Genomic DNA, 21,485 nt, shown 5'->3' with positions numbered 1-21,485 from the left:
AGAATTAAGGTTTCAAGCCCTTGAGGCGTCGTTCTATTTTGACAGTATCTGTCAGACTTCGCTATAGAGCTAAATATTGTTTCTTTCTTATCATAGTGAACTGTCATCAATCCTCCTTCATTATTAGAACATATACCTGGAAATGATGCTTCGACGAGAGCCCTTTCCCACGTTCCATCAAGTTCAATTTTGTCTGGAAGAAAATTACTGAAAAAGGACATTGTTTTTTGCGGATAAATTTGAGCGGAAGCGTTGGTTACCAGTTCTAGAAAGAACTTCTGCCAGTTCTTAATAGTTTTGTGCTTTTGTCATTAATACTTTTAATGCGAGCACGACTGTTTTGGTACAAAGAATTCTGCGAAAAATGAAGTTACATTTGAAAAATGTCTCAACAAATCAGTTGTAGATGGTCTCAAATCAATCATAAGATGTCCATTTGGTTCTATTGTTGCGTCATCATACCACTGTTTTAGGGACTCCATATGGAATTACTTTATGGAATCTTAAGTGATCAACCGAAACTACCGAAACTAGATAATTGAGAGTATGATATCTCTTTAAAATCTAATTGTGGAATTTGCGGTGTTTGAATGGCAAAGAGTGTAAAAGTTTACACTTCACATCGCCAACTGAATTGGTTCAACTATATCCAAGCTGTATGTTAAATATGAATGTGTATATATCTATGAATTAGTAATATCAAACAGGGAGCCCAGGACTTTGTGTTGTTTGATCCTTTTGATTTAGGCATAACAGGTTTCACAGCTTTAACACCCAAGCTAGTAGCTTCAGCAAACAAATTGAACAGACAATTTTTAAGATACTCTATTACAGAAAGTAAAGTCTACTGACTTTTTTGTTAATATTGATCGAGAATTAAGGTTTCAAGCCCTTGAGGCGTCGTTCTATTTTGACAGTATCTGCCAGACTTTGCTATAGAGCTAAATACTGTTTCTCTTTCTTATTATAATGAATTGTCATCAATCCTCCTTCATTATTAGAACATATACCCGGAAATGATGCTTCGACGAGAGCCACTTCCCACGTTTCAGCAAGTTCCGTTTTGTCTGGAAGAAAATTACTGAAAAAGGACATTGTTTTTTGCGGATAAATTTGAGCGGAAGCTTTAGTTACCAGTTCTGGAAAGAACTTCTACCAGTTCTTAATAGTTTTGTGCTTTTGTCATTAATACTTTTAATACGAGCACGACTGTTTTGGTACAAAGAATTCTGCGAAAAATGAAGTTACATTTGAAAAATGTCTCAACAAATCAGTTGTAGATGGTCTCGAATCAATCATAAGATGTCCATTTGGTTCTATTGTTGCGTCATCATACCACTGTTTTAGGGACTCCATATGTAATTACTTTATGGAATCTTAAGTGATCAACCGAAACTAAATAATTGAGAGTATGGTATCTCTTAAAAATCTAATTGTGGAATTCGCGGTGTTTGAATGGAAAAGAGTGTAAATGAGTACACTTCAAATCGCCAACTGAATTGGTTCAACTATATCCAAAGCTGTATGTTAATTATATATGTGTATATATCTGTGAATTGGTTATATCAAACAGGGAGCCCAGGACTTTGTGTTGTTTGATCCTTTTGATTTAGTCATAACAGGTTTGTCAGCTTTAACACCCAAGCTAGTAGCTTCAGCAAACAAATTGAACAGCCAACTTTTAAGATCTTCTATTACAGAAAGTAAAGTCTACTGACTTTTTTGTTAATATTGATCGAGAATTAAGGTTTCAAGCCCTTGAGGCGTCGTTCTATTTTGACAGTATCTGCCAGACTTTGCTATAGAGCTAAATACTGTTTCTCTTTCTTATTATAATGAATTGTCATCAATCCTCCTTCATTATTAGAACATATACCCGGAAATGATGCTTCGACGAGAGCCACTTCCCACGTTCCATCAAGTTCAGTTTTGTCTGGAAGAAAATTACTGAAAAAGGACATTGTTTTTTGCGGATAAATTTGAGCGGAAGCTTTAGTTACCAGTTCTAGAAAGAACTTCTACCAGTTCTTAATAGCTTTGTGCTTTTGTCATTAATACTTTTAATACGAGCACGACTGTTTTGGTACAAAGATTTCTGAGAAAAATGAAGTTACATTTGAAACATGTCTCAACAAATCAGTTGTAGATGGTCTCAAATCAATCATAAGATGTCTATTTGGTTCTATTGTTGCGTCATCATACCACTTTTTTAGGGACTCCATTTGGAACTACTTTATGGAATCTTAAGTGATCAACCGAAACTACCATAATTGAGAGTATGTTATCTCTTAAAAATCTAATTGTGGAATTCGCGGTGTTTGAATGGAAAAGAGTGTAAATGAGTACACTTCACATTGCCAACTGAATTGGTTCAACTATATCCAAAGCTGTATGTTAATTATATATGTGTATATATCTGTGAATTGGTTATATCAAACAGGGAGCCCAGGACTTTGTGTTGTTTGATCCTTTTGATTTAGGCATAACAGGTTTGTCAGCTTTAACACCCAAGCTAGTAGCTTCAGCAAACAAATTGAACAGCCAACTTTTAAGATCTTCTATTACAGAAAGTAAAGTCTACTGACTTTTTTGTAAATATTGATCGAGAATTAAGGTTTCAAGCCCTTGAGGCGTCGTTCTATTTTGACAGTATCTGTCAGACTTCGCTATAGAGCTAAATATTGTTTCTTTCTTATCATAGTGAACTGTCATCAATCCTCCTTCATTATTAGAACATATACCTGGAAATGATGCTTCGACGAGAGCCCTTTCCCACGTTCCATCAAGTTCATTTTTGTCTGGAAGAAAATTACTGAAAAAGGACATTGTTTTTTGCGGATAAATTTGAGCGGAAGCGTTGGTTACCAGTTCTAGAAAGAACTTCTGCCAGTTCTTAATAGTTTTGTGCTTTTGTCATTAATACTTTTAATACGAGCACGACTGTTTTGGTACAAAGAATTCTGCGAAAAATGAAGTTACATTTGAAAAATGTCTCAACAAATCAGTTGTAGATGGTCTCAAATCAATCATAAGATGTCCATTTGGTTCTATTGTTGCGTCATCATACCACTGTTTTAGGGACTCCATATGGAATTACTTTATGGAATCTTAAGTGATCAACCGAAACCAAATAATTGAGAGTATGATATCTCTTTAAAATCTAATTGTGGAATTTGCGGTGTTTGAATGGCAAAGAGTGTAAAAGTTTACACTTCACATCGCCAACTGAATTGGTTCAACTATATCCAAGCTGTATGTTAAATATGAATGTGTATATATCTATGAATTAGTAATATCAAACAGGGAGCCCAGGACTTTGTGTTGTTTGATCCTTTTGATTTAGGCATAACAGGTTTCACAGCTTTAACACCCAAGCTAGTAGCTTCGGCAAACAAATTGAACAGACAATTTTTAAGATACTCTATTACAGAAAGTAAAGTCTACTGACTTTTTTGTTAATATTGATCGAGAATTAAGGTTTCAAGCCCTTGAGGCGTCGTTCTGTTTTGACAGTATCTGTCAGACTTCGCTATAGAGCTAAATATTGTTTCTTTCTTATCATAGTGAACTGTCATCAATCCTCCTTCATTATTAGAACATATACCTGGAAATGATGCTTCGACGAGAGCCCTTTCCCACGTTCCATCAAGTTCATTTTTGTCTGGAAGAAAATTACTGAAAAAGGACATTGTTTTTTGCGGATAAATTTGAGCGGAAGCGTTGGTTACCAGTTCTAGAAAGAACTTCTGCCAGTTCTTAATAGTTTTGTGCTTTTGTCATTAATACTTTTAATACGAGCACGACTGTTTTGGTACAAAGAATTCTGCGAAAAAATGAAGTTACATTTGAAAAATGTCTCAACAAATCAGTTGTAGATGGTCTCAAATCAATCATAAGATGTCCATTTGGTTCTATTGTTGCGTCATCATACCACTGTTTTAGGGACTCCATATGGAATTACTTTATGGAATCTTAAGTGATCAACCGAAACTAAATAATTGAGAGTATGGTATCTCTTAAAAATCTAATTGTGGAATTCGCGGTGTTTGAATGGAAAAGAGTGTAAATGAGTACACTTCACATTGCCAACTGAATTGGTTCAACTATATCCAAAGCTGTATGTTAATTATATATGTGTATATATCTGTGAATTAGTAATATCAAACAGGGAGCCCAAGACTTTGTGTCGTTTGATCTTTTTGATTTGAGCATAACAGGTTTGTCAGCTTTAACACCCAAGCTAGTGGCTTAAGCAAACAAATTGAACAGCCAACTTTTAAGATACTCTATTGCAGAAAGTAAAGTCTACTGACTTTTTTGTTAATATTGATCGAGAATTAAGGTTTCAAGCCCTTGAGGCGTCGTTTTTTTTTGACAGTATCTGTCAGACTTCGCTCTAGAGCTGAATACTGTTTCTCTTTCTTATCATAGTGAATTGTCATCAATCCTTCATTTTTAGAACATATACCTGGAAATGATGCTTCGACGAGAGCCACTTCCCACGTTCCATCAAGTTCAGTTTTGTCTGGAAAATTACTGAAAAAGGACATTGTTTTTTGCGGATAAATTTGAGCGGAAGCGTTGGTTACCAGTTCTAGAAAGAACTTCTGCCAGTTCTTGATAGTTTTGTGCTTTTGTCATTAATACTTTTAATACGAGCACGACTGTTTTGGTACAAAGAATTCTGAGAAAAATGAAGTTAGATTTGAAAAATGTCTCAACAAATCAGTTGTAGATGATCTCAAATCAATCATAAGATGTCCATTTGGTGCTACTGTTGCGTCATCATACCACTGTTTTAGGACTCCTTATGGAATTACTTTATGGAATCTTAATTGATCAACCGAAACTACGAGAATTGAGAGTATGATCTCTTTAAAATCTGATTGTAGAATTCGCGGTGTTTGAATGGCAAAGATTGTAAAAGAGTACACTTCACATCGCCAACTGAATTGGTTCAACTATATCCAAGCTGTTTGTTAAATATGTATGTGTAATATATGTGTAAAGCAGTAAGATCAAAGGGAGACCAGCACTTTGTGTTGTTTGATCCTTTTGATTTGGGCATCACAGGATTGTCAGCTTTTACACCCAGGCTAGTAGCTTCACTAAACAAATTGAAGAGCCAACTTTTAAGATCGTCTATTACAGAAAGTAAAGTGTACTGACTTTTTGTTAATATTGATGGAGAATTAAGGTTCCAAGCACTTGAGACGTCGTTCTATTTTGACAGTATCTGTCAGACTTCGCTCTAGAGCTAAATACTGTTTCTCTTTCTTATCATAGTGAAACGTCATCAATCCTCCTTCATTATTAGAATGTATACCTGGAAATGACGCTTCGACGAGAGCCACTTCCCACGTTCCATCAAGTTCAGTTTTGTCTGGAAGAAAATTACTGAAAGAGGACATTGTTTTTTGCGGATAAACTTGAGCGGAAGCGTTAGTCACCAGTTCTAGAAAGAACTTCTACCAGTTCTTGAGTTTGCTGTCTTTTAATTACGTTGTTAGTCGAAGTCTGTCCAGATGAAACACCTCAAATTTTTGGAATTGTTGATTGAGCTCTGTTATTTTTTGCTGGAGGTATAACGTGTTTCTTGAGAATGGGTCGAGTGGTTCTAGCGACTGTTCTCGCCAATGCTCCAAAGCCACGCCCTCTCTGATGCGGAACTTCTTGAAAATAAGTTAGGTTCTAATCGTCCATTTTCTAGCGCGTCTAATACAGAAGTCATTATTTAACTGATAGTTGTTTTGTTAGATTATTGATATATCCGAAAGCTACTGGCCCTATGTTTTTGGCAACTTTTGCAGTTTTGCTCTATCTGAAACTGTAGCTGAACCACTCTGAGCCCTATTGTGTCCTGTGTTGATTTCCACCAGATGTTGTCTCAAATTTAGATCTTTTTGAATTGACGAATATATTGAACCAACTGGAGCATGTTTTTGTTATCGAATGAAGAAATTTTTTTTTTGGTTCGTATAGCTCGTTTAATGTGGTCACCTGAGTGTTGATTTTCATTAGATCCGGTCTTTCAGAATTTAGAACCTTCAGAACTGAATTTTTTGAACCAACTGGAGCATTTTTGTGTTATTGAATGAAGGACTGTTTTTCATCACCTCCTGTGTAAAGAAAAAAAGTATTGGAAAGTGAATTTTGCAGTAGTTGGTATTCGTGTACCCCTTTCAAAAATTATAATGTCTCGGGAGTTTTTCATAGTGGAAGTTCAGGTCTGTTTTGAGTTTTTTATGTGGAAGATCCGCATTTTCAGAGCTAATTTTTTCGCTTTGTTGATAGCTGGTTTCTTATTTTTTAAAGATCTTGCATGATACTTCCTATAGCTCACTCTTTCTGTTCTCCCAGTTCTTTTGGAAAGAGAACAAACTTTTTGACCTCACTCTTTTGAAACCAATTTATGTCTTCTGAAGTGTAAAATTGTTGTTTTTACTGTAAGTTTTTTAGAAGCGTGCAAAATTTAGAAACTCAGAGAAAGCTGATGAACGCTTTAAGACCATGTGGATGGAAGGCTGGTTGGCATTTTTTGTTGAGAGTCCGGAAATGCTTCAGAGATTAATAGTTTTGTGCTTTGGTTATTAATACTTTTAATACGAGCACGACTGTTTTGGTATACAGAATTCTGAGAAAAATGAAGGTTCTATTTGGTTCTATTTGGTAAATGAATTTGGTTCTATTGTTGCGTCATCATGCCACTGTTTTAGGGACTCCTTATGGAATCACTTTATGGAATCTTAAGTGATCAATCGAAACTACGATAATTGAGAGTATCATATCTCTTAAAAATCAAATTGTGGAATTCTCGGTGTTTGAATGGCAAAGAGTGTAAAAGAGTACACTTCACATCGCCAACTGATTTGTGTCAACTGTATCCAAGCTGTATGTTAAATATGTATGTGTAATATATTCGTAAAGCAGTAATATCAAAAAGGGAGACCAGGACTTTGTGTTGTTTGATCCTTTTGATTTAGGCATAACAGGTTTGTCAGCTTTAACACCCAAGTTGGTAGCTTCACTAAACAAATTGAACAGCCAATTTTTAAGATCCTCTATTACAGAAAGTAAAGTCTGCTGACTTTTTTAATATTGATCTAGAATTAAGGTTCCAAGCCCTTGAGACGTTGTTCTATTTCGACAGTATCTGTCAGACTTCGCTATAGAGCTAAATACTGTTTCTCTTATCATAGTGAAATGTCATCAATCCTCCTTAAATATTAGAACACATACCTGAAAATGATGCGTCGACGAGAGCCACTTCCCACGTTCCATCAAGTTCAGTTTTGTCTGGAAGAAAATTACTCAAAGAGGACATTGTTTTTTCGCGGATAAATTTGAGCGGAAGCGTTGGTTACCAGTTCTAGAAAGAACTTCTACCAGTTCTTGAGTTGGCAGTCTTTTAACTACGTTCTTAGTCGAAGTCTGTCCAGATGAAACACCTCAAATTTTTGGAATTGTTCATTGAGCTCTGCAATTTTGTGCTGGAAGTATAACGTGTTTCTTGAGAAAGGGACGATTGGTTCTAGCGACTGTTCTCGCCAACGCTCCAAAGCCACGTCCTCTCTGATGTGGAACTTCTATAAAATAGGGTAGATTTTAACTTTCCATTTTCTAGCGCGACTAATTGAGAAATCATTATTTAACTTGTACATTATTTTACTGATATTTGTTGCTCTTAGAAAAGTCGTCAAAATTTGTTAAAAAGTAGGCAAACGTGTTTTTTTCCGAATCAGAAAAATCTTCTGAGTAATTTGAAGTATATATCGTTTGTGGAATGCGCGCTCTGCTAATGCCAACCTAACTTTATCACCTAGTCGAAACTTGAACTTTGTGTTCTTTTGCAATTTTATTGGACTGTACATGATTCTCAGAAAATCAGTATTCACTACTTATTTGTGAGACAATCCAATACTCCAGTTGATTCCGGAGTTAATGATGTCTCCAAAAATTATTTACCTTGGTCTAACCGTTGTTTTTCTTTGAGAAATTTAGCTTGTTTTTTTGATGAAATCAGCTGATGAAATTTTGATGAAATCAGCTGTCACTGCCTTTGCTCACTTGCTTCTTAATGGTGCTGCTCGCAAGAATCGAGAGAAAACTTCGACAGCACGGAAAAAAAACTTGGTACCTCAGTTCCATTGCAATGGTTTATCCGGCTGTGCAGGACCTAAGTTCCATGTCTTATCATTATAGCAAGCTTGGGAATTTAGCCGGGGATTTTTTGGTCAGATTTTCTTGTTTCGTATTGGAGTCTACCCTTTTCTCGACTCAACGCACTTGCTCTTGGTTAGATTATTGATATATCCGAAAGCTACTGGCCCTCTGTTTTTGACAACTTTTGCAGTTTTGCTCTATCTGAAACTGTAGCTGATTCACTCTGAGCCCTATTGTGTCCTGTGTTGATTTTCACCAGATGTTGTCTCAAATTGAGATCTTTTTGAATTGAGGAATATATTGAACCAACTGGAGCATGTTTTTTATCGAATGAAGAAATTTTTTTTCGGTTCGTATAGCTCGTTTAATGTGGTCACCTGAGTGTTGATTTTCATTAGATCCGGTCTTTCAGAATTTAGAACCTTCAGAATTGAATTTTTTGAACCAACTGGAGCATTTTTGTGTTATTGAATGAAGGACTGTTTTTCATCACCTCCTGTGTAAACTTCAGAAAAAAATTATTGGAAAGTGAATTTTGCAGTAGTTGGTATTCGTGTACCCCTTTCATAACTTTTAATGTCTCGGGAATTATTTGTAGTAGAAGTTCAGGTCTGTTTTGAGTTCTTTATGTGGAAGATCCGCATTTTCAGAGATAATTTTTTTTCGCTTTGTTGATAGCTGGAAAGATTGTTTCTTCTTTTTTAAAGATCTCGCATGATACATATGATACTTCCTATAGCTCACACTTTCTGTTCTCCCAGTTCTTTTGGAAAGAGAGCAAACATTTTGAGCTCACTCTTCTGAACCCAATTTAAGTGTTCTGAAGTTTAAAATTGTTGTTTTTACTCGTTAAAAGTTTTTTAGAAGCGTGCAAAATTTAGAAAAAACTCAGAGAATTCTGATGAACGCTTTAAGACCATGTTGATGGAAGGCTGGTTGAAATTTTTTATTGAGAGTTCGGAAATGCTTCAGAGATTAATAGTTTTGTGTTTTGGTCATTAATACTTTTAATACGAGCACGACTGTTTTGGTACAAAGAATTCTGAGAAAAATTACATTTGAAAAGTTACTTTTGAAAAATGTCTCAACAAATCAGTTGTAGATGGTCTCAAATCAGTTATGAGATGTCCATTTGGTTCTATTTTTGTGTCCTCATACCACTGTTTTAGGGGCTCATTATGCAATCACTTTATGGAATCTTAAATGATCAACCGAAACTACGATAATAGAGAGTATGATCTCATAAAAATCAAATTGTGGAATTCTCGGTGTTTGAATGGCAAAGAGTGTAAAAGAGTACACTTCACGTCGCCAATTGATTTGGTTCAACTATATCCAAGCTGTATGTTAAATATGTATGTAATATATGCGTAAAGCAGTAATATCAAAAAGGGAGACCAGGACTTTGTGTTGTTTGATCCTTTTGATTTAGGCATAACAGGTTTGTCAGCTTTAACACCCAAGCTAGTAGCTTCACTAAACAAATTGAACAGCCAATTTTTAAGATCCTCTATTACAGAAAGTAAAGTCTACTGACTTTTTTTAATATTGATCGAGAATTAAGGTTCCAAGCCCTTGACGTCGTTCTATTTCGACAGTATCTGCCAGACTTCGCTATAGAGCTAAATACTGTTTCTCTTATCATAATGAAATGTCATCAATCCATCTTCATTATTAGAACACATACCTGAAAATGATGCGTCGACGAGAGCCACTTCCCACGTTCCGTCAAGTAGAGTTTTGTCTGGAAGAAAATTACTGAAAGAGGACATTGTTTTTTGCGGATAAATTTGAGCGGAAGCGTTGGTTACCAGTTCTAGAAAGATTTTCTACCAGTTCTTGAGTTTGCAGTCTTTTAACTACGTTGTTAGTCGAAGTCTGTCCAGATGAAGCACCTCAAATTTTTGGAATTGTTGATTGAGCTCTGCCATTTTTTGCTGGAAGTATAACGTGTTTCTTGAGAATGGGTCGAGTGGTTCTAGCGACTGTTCTCGCCAACGCTCCAAAGCCACGTCCTCTCTGATGTAGAACTTCTATAAAATTGGGTAGATTGTAACCGTCCATTTTCTAGCGCGACTAGTTCAGAAATCATTATTTAACTTTTACCTTATTTTACTGATAGTTGTTGCTCTTAGAAAAGTCGTCAAAGTTTGTTAAAAAGTAGGCAAACATGTTTTTTTCCGAATCAGAAAAATCTTATGAGTATAGTGAAGTATATATCGTTTCTGGAATGCGCGCTCTGCTAATGCCAACCTAACTTGATCACCTAGTTGAAACTTGAACTTTGTGTTCTTTTGCGCTTTTATTGGCCTGTACATGATTCTCAGAAAATCAGCATTCACTACTTAATTGTGAGACAATCCAATACTCCAGTGGATTACGGAGTTAATGATATCAACACTTATTTTCAGGTCTTTTATGTAATTTGTGTCGTTATCCTCAAGGTGGCCATAATTGTTTTTTGGGTTCGTATAGCTCGTTTAATGAAAGCTACGTTTGTTCCACTGTAAGTGGGAAAATATTTTACTCCCACATCCTGGCGAAAATTGACCATGTCTCCAAAAATTATTTACCTTGGTCTAACCGTTGTTTTTCTTTGAGAAATTTAGCTTGTTCTTAAAAAAATTGATGAAATCAGCTGTCACTGCTTTTGCTCACTTGCTTCTTAATGGTGCTGCTCGCAAGAATCGAGAGAAAACTTCCACAGCACGGAAAAAACTTGATACCTCAGTTCCATTTCAATGGTTTATCTGGCTGTGCAGGGCCTAAGTTCCATGTCTTATCAATATAGCGAGCTTGGGAATTTAGCCTGGGAATTTTTGGTCAGATTTTCTTGTTTCGTATAGGACTATTATGACTACCCTTTTCTCGACTCAACGCACTTGCTTTTGTTAGTTTATTGATATATCCGAAAGCTCCTGGCCCTCTGTTTTTGACAACTTCTGCAGTTTTGCTCTATCTGAAACTGTATCTGAACCACTGAGCCCTATTGTGTCCTGTGTTGATTTCCACCAGATGTGGTCTCAAATTTAGATCTTTTTGAATTGAGGAATATATTTAACCAACTGGAGCATGTTTGTGTTATCGAATGAAGAAATTTTACAATACACTCGGAGAGAAATCTGATAAACTCTTTAAGACAAGGTAGATAGAAAGTTGGTTAAAATCTTTTATCGAGAATCCGAAAGAGCTTTAGAGAATAATAGTTCTGTGCTTTGTCATCACTTTTAATAATACGAGCACGACAGTTTGGTACAAAGAATTTTGAGAGAAATGAGGTTTCATCTGAACAATGTCTCACCAAATCAGGTGTAGATAGTCTAAACTCAATCATAAGATGTCCATATGGTTCTCTTGCGTGATTATCCCACCTGTTTGTTTTCTAAGATTTACACTAATTGTTTTCTAAGATTTTGTTGTCTTAACAATATAATTTATCAATATGTACAAATATATCACTTTGCTGTACACCTCTGGGTAATTTAAGCAAGACAATGTGAGTAGTGTGCAGCTCTGCATTTAGATTCTGGTGTCTCCAACTGTCGAATTTTTACGTTGAATTTTACGTTGAATATTGCGTTGAATTTTTCCCATTTGGAAAGAACGTCCAACGAATCATGGAAGATAAAAAAATATTTGGTGCCGCCTGCTAATAAGTTATCGATTAACTCAAAACTCAATTCCCTAAATGAATTCTATGTAAGCAATTGATTCCATCGTAAATTGATTGAAAATGTTTATAAAAATACAAAACTCGATCATGCGATAGTTGAATTGTTTTCATTAGTAGCTGATCATTGATGAAAACAGTTTTTTTTAGGTCCGGAGTGACCAACAAGATGCATAAATGCGTTCGTTGGTAGATAAGGTTTTGATAAATTTTTGGCTCCAGGATTAGGAAGTATATAACCAAGGGCACTTGAAAGAATAGCAGGCCAATTTTTGTTTGTCACAATTCTGCCAATATTAGATAAAAAATTGAAAAAATAGAATTACCAACACAACTAAACACTGAGATATTAACAAAAGCTGTTCGGGAGCAATTTTATCCACAAATTTTCCGAGGCAATCGTTCCTGATTGTTAATACCGAATAAAAAATCTGCCATCTGTTTGAGACATTTCATTAGAGTGCGACTCATTCTGTTCGTTTTTAGACATATTTATATGCACTTTGATTAATTGGAGTCTTGTTGACATTTTCAGAAAACAAAAATTTGCAACAACCGTTATTTGCCCCGAGAAACACAAATATAACTCCGAAGTGGTTGAATTAAAGAATGGTACCATTGAACACTACCGGGATCAATATTTAGATTTGTTTTCAGGTATCCCGTGGCATCATGAATTATTGCATGAGAAAAATTTTTCAACCAATTCATTAAGTTCTGTAGCTTTGATTTACCAACTTCCACATGTCCACAAAACTTTTAATGTCTCAGGACTATTCTTATAATGAATTTTCAGGCCTGTTTTGAGTCCTTCCGATAGAAGATCCAATTTTTTAGAGCTAATTTTTTTCGCTTTGATAACTGGAAAGGTTGTTTTTCATTTTTTTAAAGATCTTGCATACTTCCGATAGCTTCCGCTTTTTGTTTCTCACAGTTCTTTTGGAAATCATTTGAACTCAATTTAAGTCTTCTGGGATGTAAAGCTGTTGTTTTTGCTGAGCTTTTTAGGTTGTTTTTAGAAGAGTGCAAACGGGTTTCGTCTTAGTTCTTTTAGGTTTCCTTTAATCAAATTTACAATACACTCGCAGAGAAATCTGATAAACTCTTTAAGACAATAAAGATGGAAAGCTGGTTAAAATCTTTTATTGAGAATCCGAAAGAGCTTCAAAGAATAGTAGTTCTGTGCTTTGTCATTACTTTTATTAATACGAGCACGACTGTTTTTCTGAGGGAAATGAAGGTACCTTTGAACAATATCTCAAACAAATCAGGTGTAGATAGTCTAAGCTCAATCATAAATTGTCCATATGGTTCTCTTGCGTTATTTTACCATTTTTAATTGTTTTCTATGATTTTGTTTTCAACAATATATCATTATGTACAAATATATCAATTTGCTCTACACCTCTGGGTAATTTAAGCAAGACAATGTGAGTAGTGTGCAGCTCTGCATTACGTCATGTTTTCTTTTTTGGAACTGATTGTTCCAAATATAAACAATTTAGATTCTGGTGTCTCCAACTGTCGAATTTTTACGTTGAATTTTTCGTTGAATTTTACGTTAAATCTAGCGTTGAATTTTTCCATTTGGAAAGAATGTCCAACCAATCATGGAAGATAAAAAAATATTTGGTGCCGCCTGCTAATAAGTTATCGATTAACTCAAACTCAATTCCCTAAATGAATTCTATGTAAGCAATTGATTGCATCGTAAATTGATTGAAAATGTTTATAAAAATACAAACTCGATCATGCGATAGTTGAATTGTTTTCTTTAGTAGCTTATCATTGATGAAAACAGTTTTTTCAGGTCCGGAGTGACCAACAAGATGCATATATGCGTTCGTTGGTAGATAAGGTTTTGGTTAATATTAGGCTCCAGGATTAGGAAGTGTATAACCAAGGGTACTTGAAAGAATAGTGGGCCAATTTTCGTTCGTCATAATTCTGGCAAAAATAAGGTTAAAATTGAAAAAAAAATAGAATTACCAAAACAACCAAATTTAAAATATTAGCAAAAAGCTGTTCGGGTGCAACAATCGTTCCTGATTGTTAATACCGAAAACAAAATCTGCCGTGTGATTGAGACCTTTCATTAAAGTGCGACTCATTTTGTCCGTTTTTGGACGAAATTGATATGCACTTTGATTAATTTGAGCCTTGATGACATTTTCAGAAAACAACAATATGCAATAACTGTTATTTGCCCCGAGAAACAAAAATATAACTCCGAATTAATCGAATTAAAGAATGGTACCATTTAACGTTACCGGGACCAATATTTAGATTTGTTTTCAGGTATCCCATGGCATCATGAATTGTGGCATGAAAACAACCAATACATTTTCAACCAATACATTTTTCAACCAATACGTTTTTCAACCAATAAATTTTTCAACCAATACATTAAGTTCTCTAGCTTTGATTTTCCAACTTCTACATGTCCACCAAACGGAGCTTCTCTGTATTATGTTATCTAGATCTACGCTTCTGTAATTGATTCGACAGACATCCTAAAATAACTTTTTCCTTTGTTTTTCCGACTAAACGTTGACTGATCTCTTTTTAAGGCGACAGTTTCCTCAATTTTAAGATCAAGCAACTGTTCTGAAAGATTCTGTTTTGAAAAGTGAATAAATATAAATGAACATCACTTACAAGTTAAAAAGGATCAGAACAAATTTTTTGCAGCGCGCAATTTTTCTTCGGTAATTGAATTTGAACATCGCTGATAGAATTTCATCTCTCATTCTGTGTTTTTTCTGCAACTCCCGAATTCTGACGGAAAGAAAGAAGTTCCCTCTAAAACTCCTTTTCACTCTCTCGTGTGAAGAACTTGATTGTGAAATAACATCGATTTGGGTCATCTCGGAAAAGTATTGTCTCACACACTTTTTGTCGAGCAGTCTCACTCACTTCCCAGAACACATCTAATTTTGCCTTTTCGTCCACAGTGGGTGCGAACAAAGTTTCGGCAATCACCAACTTAGCAGAGCGTTCTGTTGATTCAAACTGTAGCGCTTTGAAGTAGTCCAATTCGAGTTTTTGTTGATTGTTTCCTCTCGGATGTTGATTAGAAATTTCCGGTTACTGTGTTTTTGGAAAGTCCAACACTGTTTTTTGAAAGTTTCTGTTTCCTGTGCAATCCTCATTTGGTTTCGTTTCTTAATTTTATCATTCATATCTTTAAACAGCAAAAACATGCTGCATTGCGGCAACCAATCTGCGACGAAGGAATAACTGGTTTTCTTTTTTGGTTTTTTTTGTGGAAGGGAAAAGCGTATGGTCTTTCGCTGTAGGATAGGACTTAACACTGAGCCCTCTGTGAATTTAAAAGATATACTGAGTAAAAGATAAGATTGGAAAGCACATTAAGAAATCTGGAATAAATGAGTGTAACTGAATTTTGTAAGCGGAAAGAAACAACTGACTGAAATAACTTCAAAAATAACCTGGATATAAGCCAACAAAGTTTGAGTAACCAAGCCAACAAAATTTGAGTAGTAACGAGAATAATTGCCAATAAGATCGTATAATAGACTTCGTATAGCCAATGAAAGTTAAGTGTACATCAGGATGTAATAGTTATTGTTTTTGTTAGAAGGTTTTTATGTGTTTTGAAGTGAGATATAATGCGCCGTAATCATCTACCATGTACCAGGAGGAACGGGCTAAAAACTGTGACTTTAAGAATCACCAAGTCATAATGTTGATGATAGAGATGTAATTCAATGGTTAGGAAATGGATGGCTTTTTCACGGTAGCAAAAGAAAATTTCTGAAGCAAATCTAACGCACGTTTCAACTGTTGACAAGGAACAGCAGTGGGCAATGGGTAGCCCAGGCATATCGTACCAAAGTAACTAACTCAAGGGTCTTTTTTGAAACACCAACAATGGCGTCAGTGAAGCAAGCTGATTAGTTTGGCCACAGCACCACCAACACTACACATTCAATATTAACTGAAGGCGGAACACCGCACATACCAACTGTGAATCCTCTGGCTTTTATTTTTTTCTACATGTTCTGACGTTTGTTGGAGTAGAAGTCTGTCAAGTTCTTTAGCAATAGTTGGTGTCACTGAAGTTGGCATATATATAATTACGTTTGATTAGTTAACTAGCCAGCACAGAGGGGGGATTTCTTTTTATAGACAGGGGTTTCTTTTGATAGTTTTTGGGCGTTTCTCACCTTACCAGAGTGATGTTTCGTGTTCAGAGAAAAATCCTGACAAGGAGAACAGCAATAAAAAGCCTCAGAAGGCCAAAACAAAATCTCGTTCTACAAAAAAGCCAGTGGTCCAACCCCAGATGCAAATATCCTCATCCCCTGCAAAGAAATTGAATGACTCACGGTTCAAGAAATTCATGAAGTGCTTGAATGCTGTGTTTGATAAATATCAACTTCAGGACATTGCAATTGACACTGTGACTTTGGACTTTCAATCAAGTTACCCCGAATATGAAGAAAACGAAATTGCTGACTATTTGCTAGAAATGGAAGAACAAAATCAGCTGATGATCACAGACAAACGAATATACAAAGTGTCTCCTTGAAGTACTTTCTCTCCATCTTCCCAATTGTGTTTAGTAATCTTTCAGACTTTTGTTCTAATAGTTATTTACGCAGCAAATGCGTTAACCGCTCCTCGCTAGGCAATTGAATTCAAATTTAATTTTGAATCCAAGTGATGATTTAGTTTTTCTTTATGATTTCTTTGCTGTAGTTTCTATTTTATTTTTAATAGCATATTTTGTGCATTTCTTTGTCCCGCGTGCAGTAGTGCAATAATCTGGTCAGTTTGTTCTCTTGTTGTTTGGCTCTGTCAGTCGCTAGCCACCCCCTTTCGACTTATAGTTCAGCCCACTTGACGTGCATTGAAACTTAGTTATGTATATTCCGTGTAAATTTGTTCAAGTCCAATTTCCTAAAATAATCTTTTGAATAAGTAAAGACAAAGCGGAGGTGAGTCTGGCCACCTCTTTGTACTCCTTAGAGGGAATAAATATTTTCACGCCCCACACCTCTTTTCACGTATTGGAATGTTCTAAATACCACTTGACAGGAATATACCATTCCAAGGTATTAAAACCTCAGGAGAGTGGAAATGGGTCCCTGAGGTGAATACCAACCAAGCTGTGTGTTTCAATGTGGTGCATAGATTCTGAATTGTTGTGATTACTGCGGGAGACAAATGAGATCGTTGAGCATGGTCTGGTATTATCATTCAGAAGGAATAACATCTGATCTTTTTTATTGAGGTTTCGGTCATAACAGTAACTCGAAAAGGAAACGTGCCTATCAGTATATTGATAAATGATTCCAGAGTCCTGTGCTATTTCGTCGGCTTCATTGTGCCAGTGAAAGCGTGGATAATGACAATTTTGTTATTCTTCGGATGTACATTGATATCCTTTGGACCTATTTCTTCTCTCCTCGCCCTGTTCGTGTGTAGGAACCCTGTCAGGCAAGTGATGTTCTTTGTGGGCACATTTTTCGCAATGATCACTTTGGCGTCGGCTTCCCTTATATGGTAAGTCTAGGTAATATTAGTAAAAAGACCAAATCCACGCTTTGTCACGGGAGGTCCCTCCGTGACAATTTTTGGTACATGTGAGGTACATTTTTTGTTGAAAATTTTTTCTCTAAATTTTGCCTGAGGGACAAGAACTTGTAAAATTGTCGCCAAGTAGGTGCGGTGTTAGAAAATTTATATTTCGGCCTAATTTATACGGGAGACAATAACTCGTTAATTTTTCAAGCTTTTGTTTTGGGGGAAAATCTTCTTAAAATTGCATTGCAAAATTGAAAAATCTAACACCTATTGTCTCAGCCGACTCTAAGGTTTGCCCACATAACCTAAGACAGCATTTTTATGTGATTGGCTGCCGAGTTTTTGACGGGCTTAATTCGTCTAGTACGCGTTATATCCAACACGTGTTTCTAATTCCTCTTAGCCTAGGAAAATGTGTGGTCATAAGTTTGAGTTTTCCTTTAAAGAGTATGTCGTCCCAAGATGACTTTGACTTTTATCACGATATCGCGTGTTTAACAAGAATTTCCCCTGTACTTAGTTTAAAACATTGAAATCAGAGCTTTAATCTCATTTTAAACAATGTGTCAAAACTAGAAGTAACTCGCCAAATGAAAAAAAATCTTTACACAGTACAAAAGTGGCAACGATTTTCACAGGAACGAAATAATTAAATAGAGAAATGATCTCTAGCTTTCTAAGTTTTTATCTAAGTTGATATCAATTTTTGGATTTTTTTGGAGCAGAGCAAAGGCTGACTGGTGGGGTTTCAAGACTACTGCTAGCAATTAGGGCAATATCTGAGGCTTCGCCAGTTGAAGGAGTCTGAGTTGTATCTGGTAATTGAGAATTTGGTTGAGTTGTATCAAGACCAGCTGGAATCCGCGAGAAGCTTTTGATAATTTCGTTGTCCGTCCAGTAGCCCTGCTGGTTTTCATATAGAGGAATCCCAAGTGATTCCAATCTATTTTTTTCATATAGAGGAATCCCAAGTGATTCCAATCTATTTGATTGATTGGATATATCTGATTTAAAATCTGATTGATTCGCTATAGTCAAAAATGGGATTGGTAGCGGCATGACATTGACGGTTATCCAATCATTGTCTTGTAATTCTCGTTTTACACAGACGACTTTCTTTTTTGTAGATTTTGTATGCAATTGTTCTCGAATCGAGACGGATTCTTCCTTCAAGGTAAATGCCACCGGAGACCTCCAAAAGAAGATCACAATGAATAAAATTTTATTTTTGACCAACGATTATCTTTTTAAGAATTCTCTAATTCAGAGACTTATTCGCACGCAAAAGCTGGATATCAATATAATGAAGATGTAATCGAACGACTATTTTTGCCTTTTTTTCAAAATATTAAGGTTGTAACGCAATAACGTAGTAAGAATTGAATTATAAGATTGCGTGAAGAATTCTGTAGGGCAAAGACTTGTTTGTGATAAATGGAATAAATAGTTGTATTGGATTGATGGCCCTACATTTTTTGGTGTGCTTCTTCTAAAAATAGCCGAATCTATACGCACTACGCAGAGTTCAGTAATTGAGGTTAGAATTTGTTTTCATCTCCAAATTTCAAATTTGCACAGTTGACCTTATGCCGGAAATTAGTTGGGGTACAGACTGTATAGGAGAGTGAAGTTCTGTATTCTTTTCACACACAATCGGCAAAATTTTGGATAGATAAAACAACATGCAATAGAGAAAGTAAGTTCCTTGGTGCCTAGTCGATTGGTCGAGTTTCTATTTATGAGCTAATCTGCCTGCTATTGTTCGAATGACAAAATCGTACGTCTTTTGATGATAGAAGGTTCCTAAAAAGTGAGTTACCAGCAGTAAAATCCCTTTGTTTTTCAGTTTGGTTATTAATTGCTCCCAAACGATGTTCTTAGCAATTATATTAGTCCTGTTGATCTTCTATGCGATTTTTCGCTTGACCAATTTTTCGTCTGACCCATTTGACTTTTCGTCCTTAATATCGGGATAAACAAGTAGCGCCCAGTGGGCATCAAGTTTCATTAGAGGCCTTTAGCCGCAATTAGCAGTCTTTCAAGTGCTTAGTAAGATGAAGCTACCGGAAAGGTCGTAGTTTGAAGTTAAAAGGTCATTTTTAGGAGTTTTTGAGCCCAAAATGGTGCTATTTTTCGTCATTTTCAAATTTTTTGTTGAACCAGTCTAACATTGAGACTGGTTAATGTTGATAAAGGTCTTTGGCAAGACATAAGTACTTTAAGAGCGTTTTTAAGAGCCATATATTTTGTAATCCAAACGAAAACACGCAAATTTCAACTAATTTTACACTTTTTTTTCAAGCTTGGCTGAAAGTTGTCATTTTTTGAATTTTTTCAGCCGCGTGTCTCAAGGAACCTCCTCTAGGGTTTGATAATAAATTTTTGCACAGTTTCTAGTAGTAATGGAATGGTTTTCAACATTTTAACATCACGAATTTTATCATTTTTTTGGACAAAACTCTAGTATTTGATAATTAGCTCTTTAAGGGTTTGATAATAAGTTACTGAAGATTTTTTGTTGGCCATTGAATAGTTAAATTTGCATTCTCAATAGAAAGGTCTTTTACTTTCATTTATTAACATAATTTGATATTGCAAAATCCAATCGAAATTGAATACAGGAGGCCCAAACTAGATAGTTATGAGGTAGATCATATGCGAAAGAGCTTATCAAACTATTGGTCTAGGTCTATTAAAACAAGAAAGCAGTAACATATGGGTAGAAGTCACGAAAGGAATTTACAATCCAGGAGTAGTGGATAAAACAGGGATACCAACCATCAGTAAAATTTGACCCTTTCTCCTAACGCTAATCGCGCATGTCGAATCGGGCCAAATTTTACTGCTTGTTGCTATTCCTGTTTTATCCACTACTACATATTCACTCTAAGTCTAGCATTAAATTATGAAATGGCTTAATTCTAGAAAATAATAAGCTCATTTGCAAATTCACTTATGTATATCACAAAATATTATTTCTTGTCTATACTACACTTTTATATTAAACCTTTCAACATATTCCTTGAATCTATCTTTGGTATGTGTATATCTATTAAGGTAGATGCACAATCTGAATCTTCCATTTGTAAACCTAAAGAAAGAAATATGCTTAAACTTTACACATATTACACTCTAGATATTGATTTGGATTGGCATAATGGTCTCCCAAATGTTTAATATAATTTTTTAACTATATTAACTATATTCGCTATATTCTTTAACTATATTTTTACATATATAACAACAATATTCTAATTCTTTGCAATCATTACAACATTCTTTCCAAGACTTATTTTTACACTTATCACACTTCATTTTTTCACTTTCGAAAAATTATTTTTTCCAAAATCTTCCCTAATAAAATACACCATGTCTCACTCAACAAACAGTAATGTCAAAGGTGTGAACTTTGCGACGTCTGTAATTTATCCTTTGAAAAAAAGAAGGGTTTATACAGACATCACTCATACGATCCCAAACATAAAGAACTATTGGAGAAAATGTTTGATTCTGATTTGGATGAGGCTATAACTGAAGCCTCAACTAAAACTGAAGCCTCAACTAAAACTGAAGCCTCAACTAAAACTATAGAGAAAATGTATGATTCGGATGGAGACTTTATCGATGTCAAACCTTCTACTAAAAATGAAACTAAAGATATTATTAAAACTAAAACTAAATCCTACGACGATATCTACACCAGAATCAAGTTTGAATGTAAAGAATATCATGAAGAATTTAAGTAAAGTAGATCTAACTACCCATTCATATAGTCACAATCGCATGTATCTAGAAAACACAGAAGACTTTGATATAAACTCAAGTCAGAACATGAGAGAATTTTATATTATGGATAAAGGTGGGAATTACATTGAAGATATAGACGAAGCAACTAATTACTCATTAGAGGAAATTAAAAACTGTTATCAGTTTAGAAAAGTTAAGATTTTTAAATATAAGATCACGGCCGAGTGTGAGTACAAGAAGAGAACCAAAGAAGAAGTTAAAATTACAAAAATATTCTTCAACACCGACTATATTATTAATAAGGCTATATATGATTACGGTAACTTCAAACAACGGCTAGATTTCGAAAAGG

The 21,485-nt window shown here is 35.2% G+C and overlaps 1 protein-coding gene across 2 annotated transcripts in view; it reads left to right on the top strand.

Moving 5' to 3' along the window:
• The window catches only part of LOC142341701 (gamma-secretase subunit Aph-1-like), a 288,252-nt gene that overhangs the window by 47,302 nt on the left and 219,465 nt on the right, over nt 1-21,485 (top strand). Inside the window, exon 2 of one of the 2 annotated variants that reach the window (XM_075392855.1) lies at nt 16,051-17,299. In XM_075392855.1, coding sequence (XP_075248970.1) covers nt 17,208-17,299 — 92 coding nt within the window. In that variant the 5' untranslated portion in view covers nt 16,051-17,207. Of the gene's footprint in view, nt 1-16,050; nt 17,366-21,485 lie in introns of both variants that reach the window. The other variant, XM_075392854.1, reaches the window with a different exon arrangement.

This window comes from Convolutriloba macropyga, chromosome 6, assembly GCF_964194025.1.
Source record: "Convolutriloba macropyga chromosome 6, txConMacr16.3, whole genome shotgun sequence".
Lineage (NCBI taxonomy): Eukaryota > Metazoa > Xenacoelomorpha > Acoela > Convolutidae > Convolutriloba > Convolutriloba macropyga.
The sequence above is the reverse complement of the archived record's forward strand: the minus strand, read 5'-3'. Positions and strand labels throughout refer to the sequence as shown.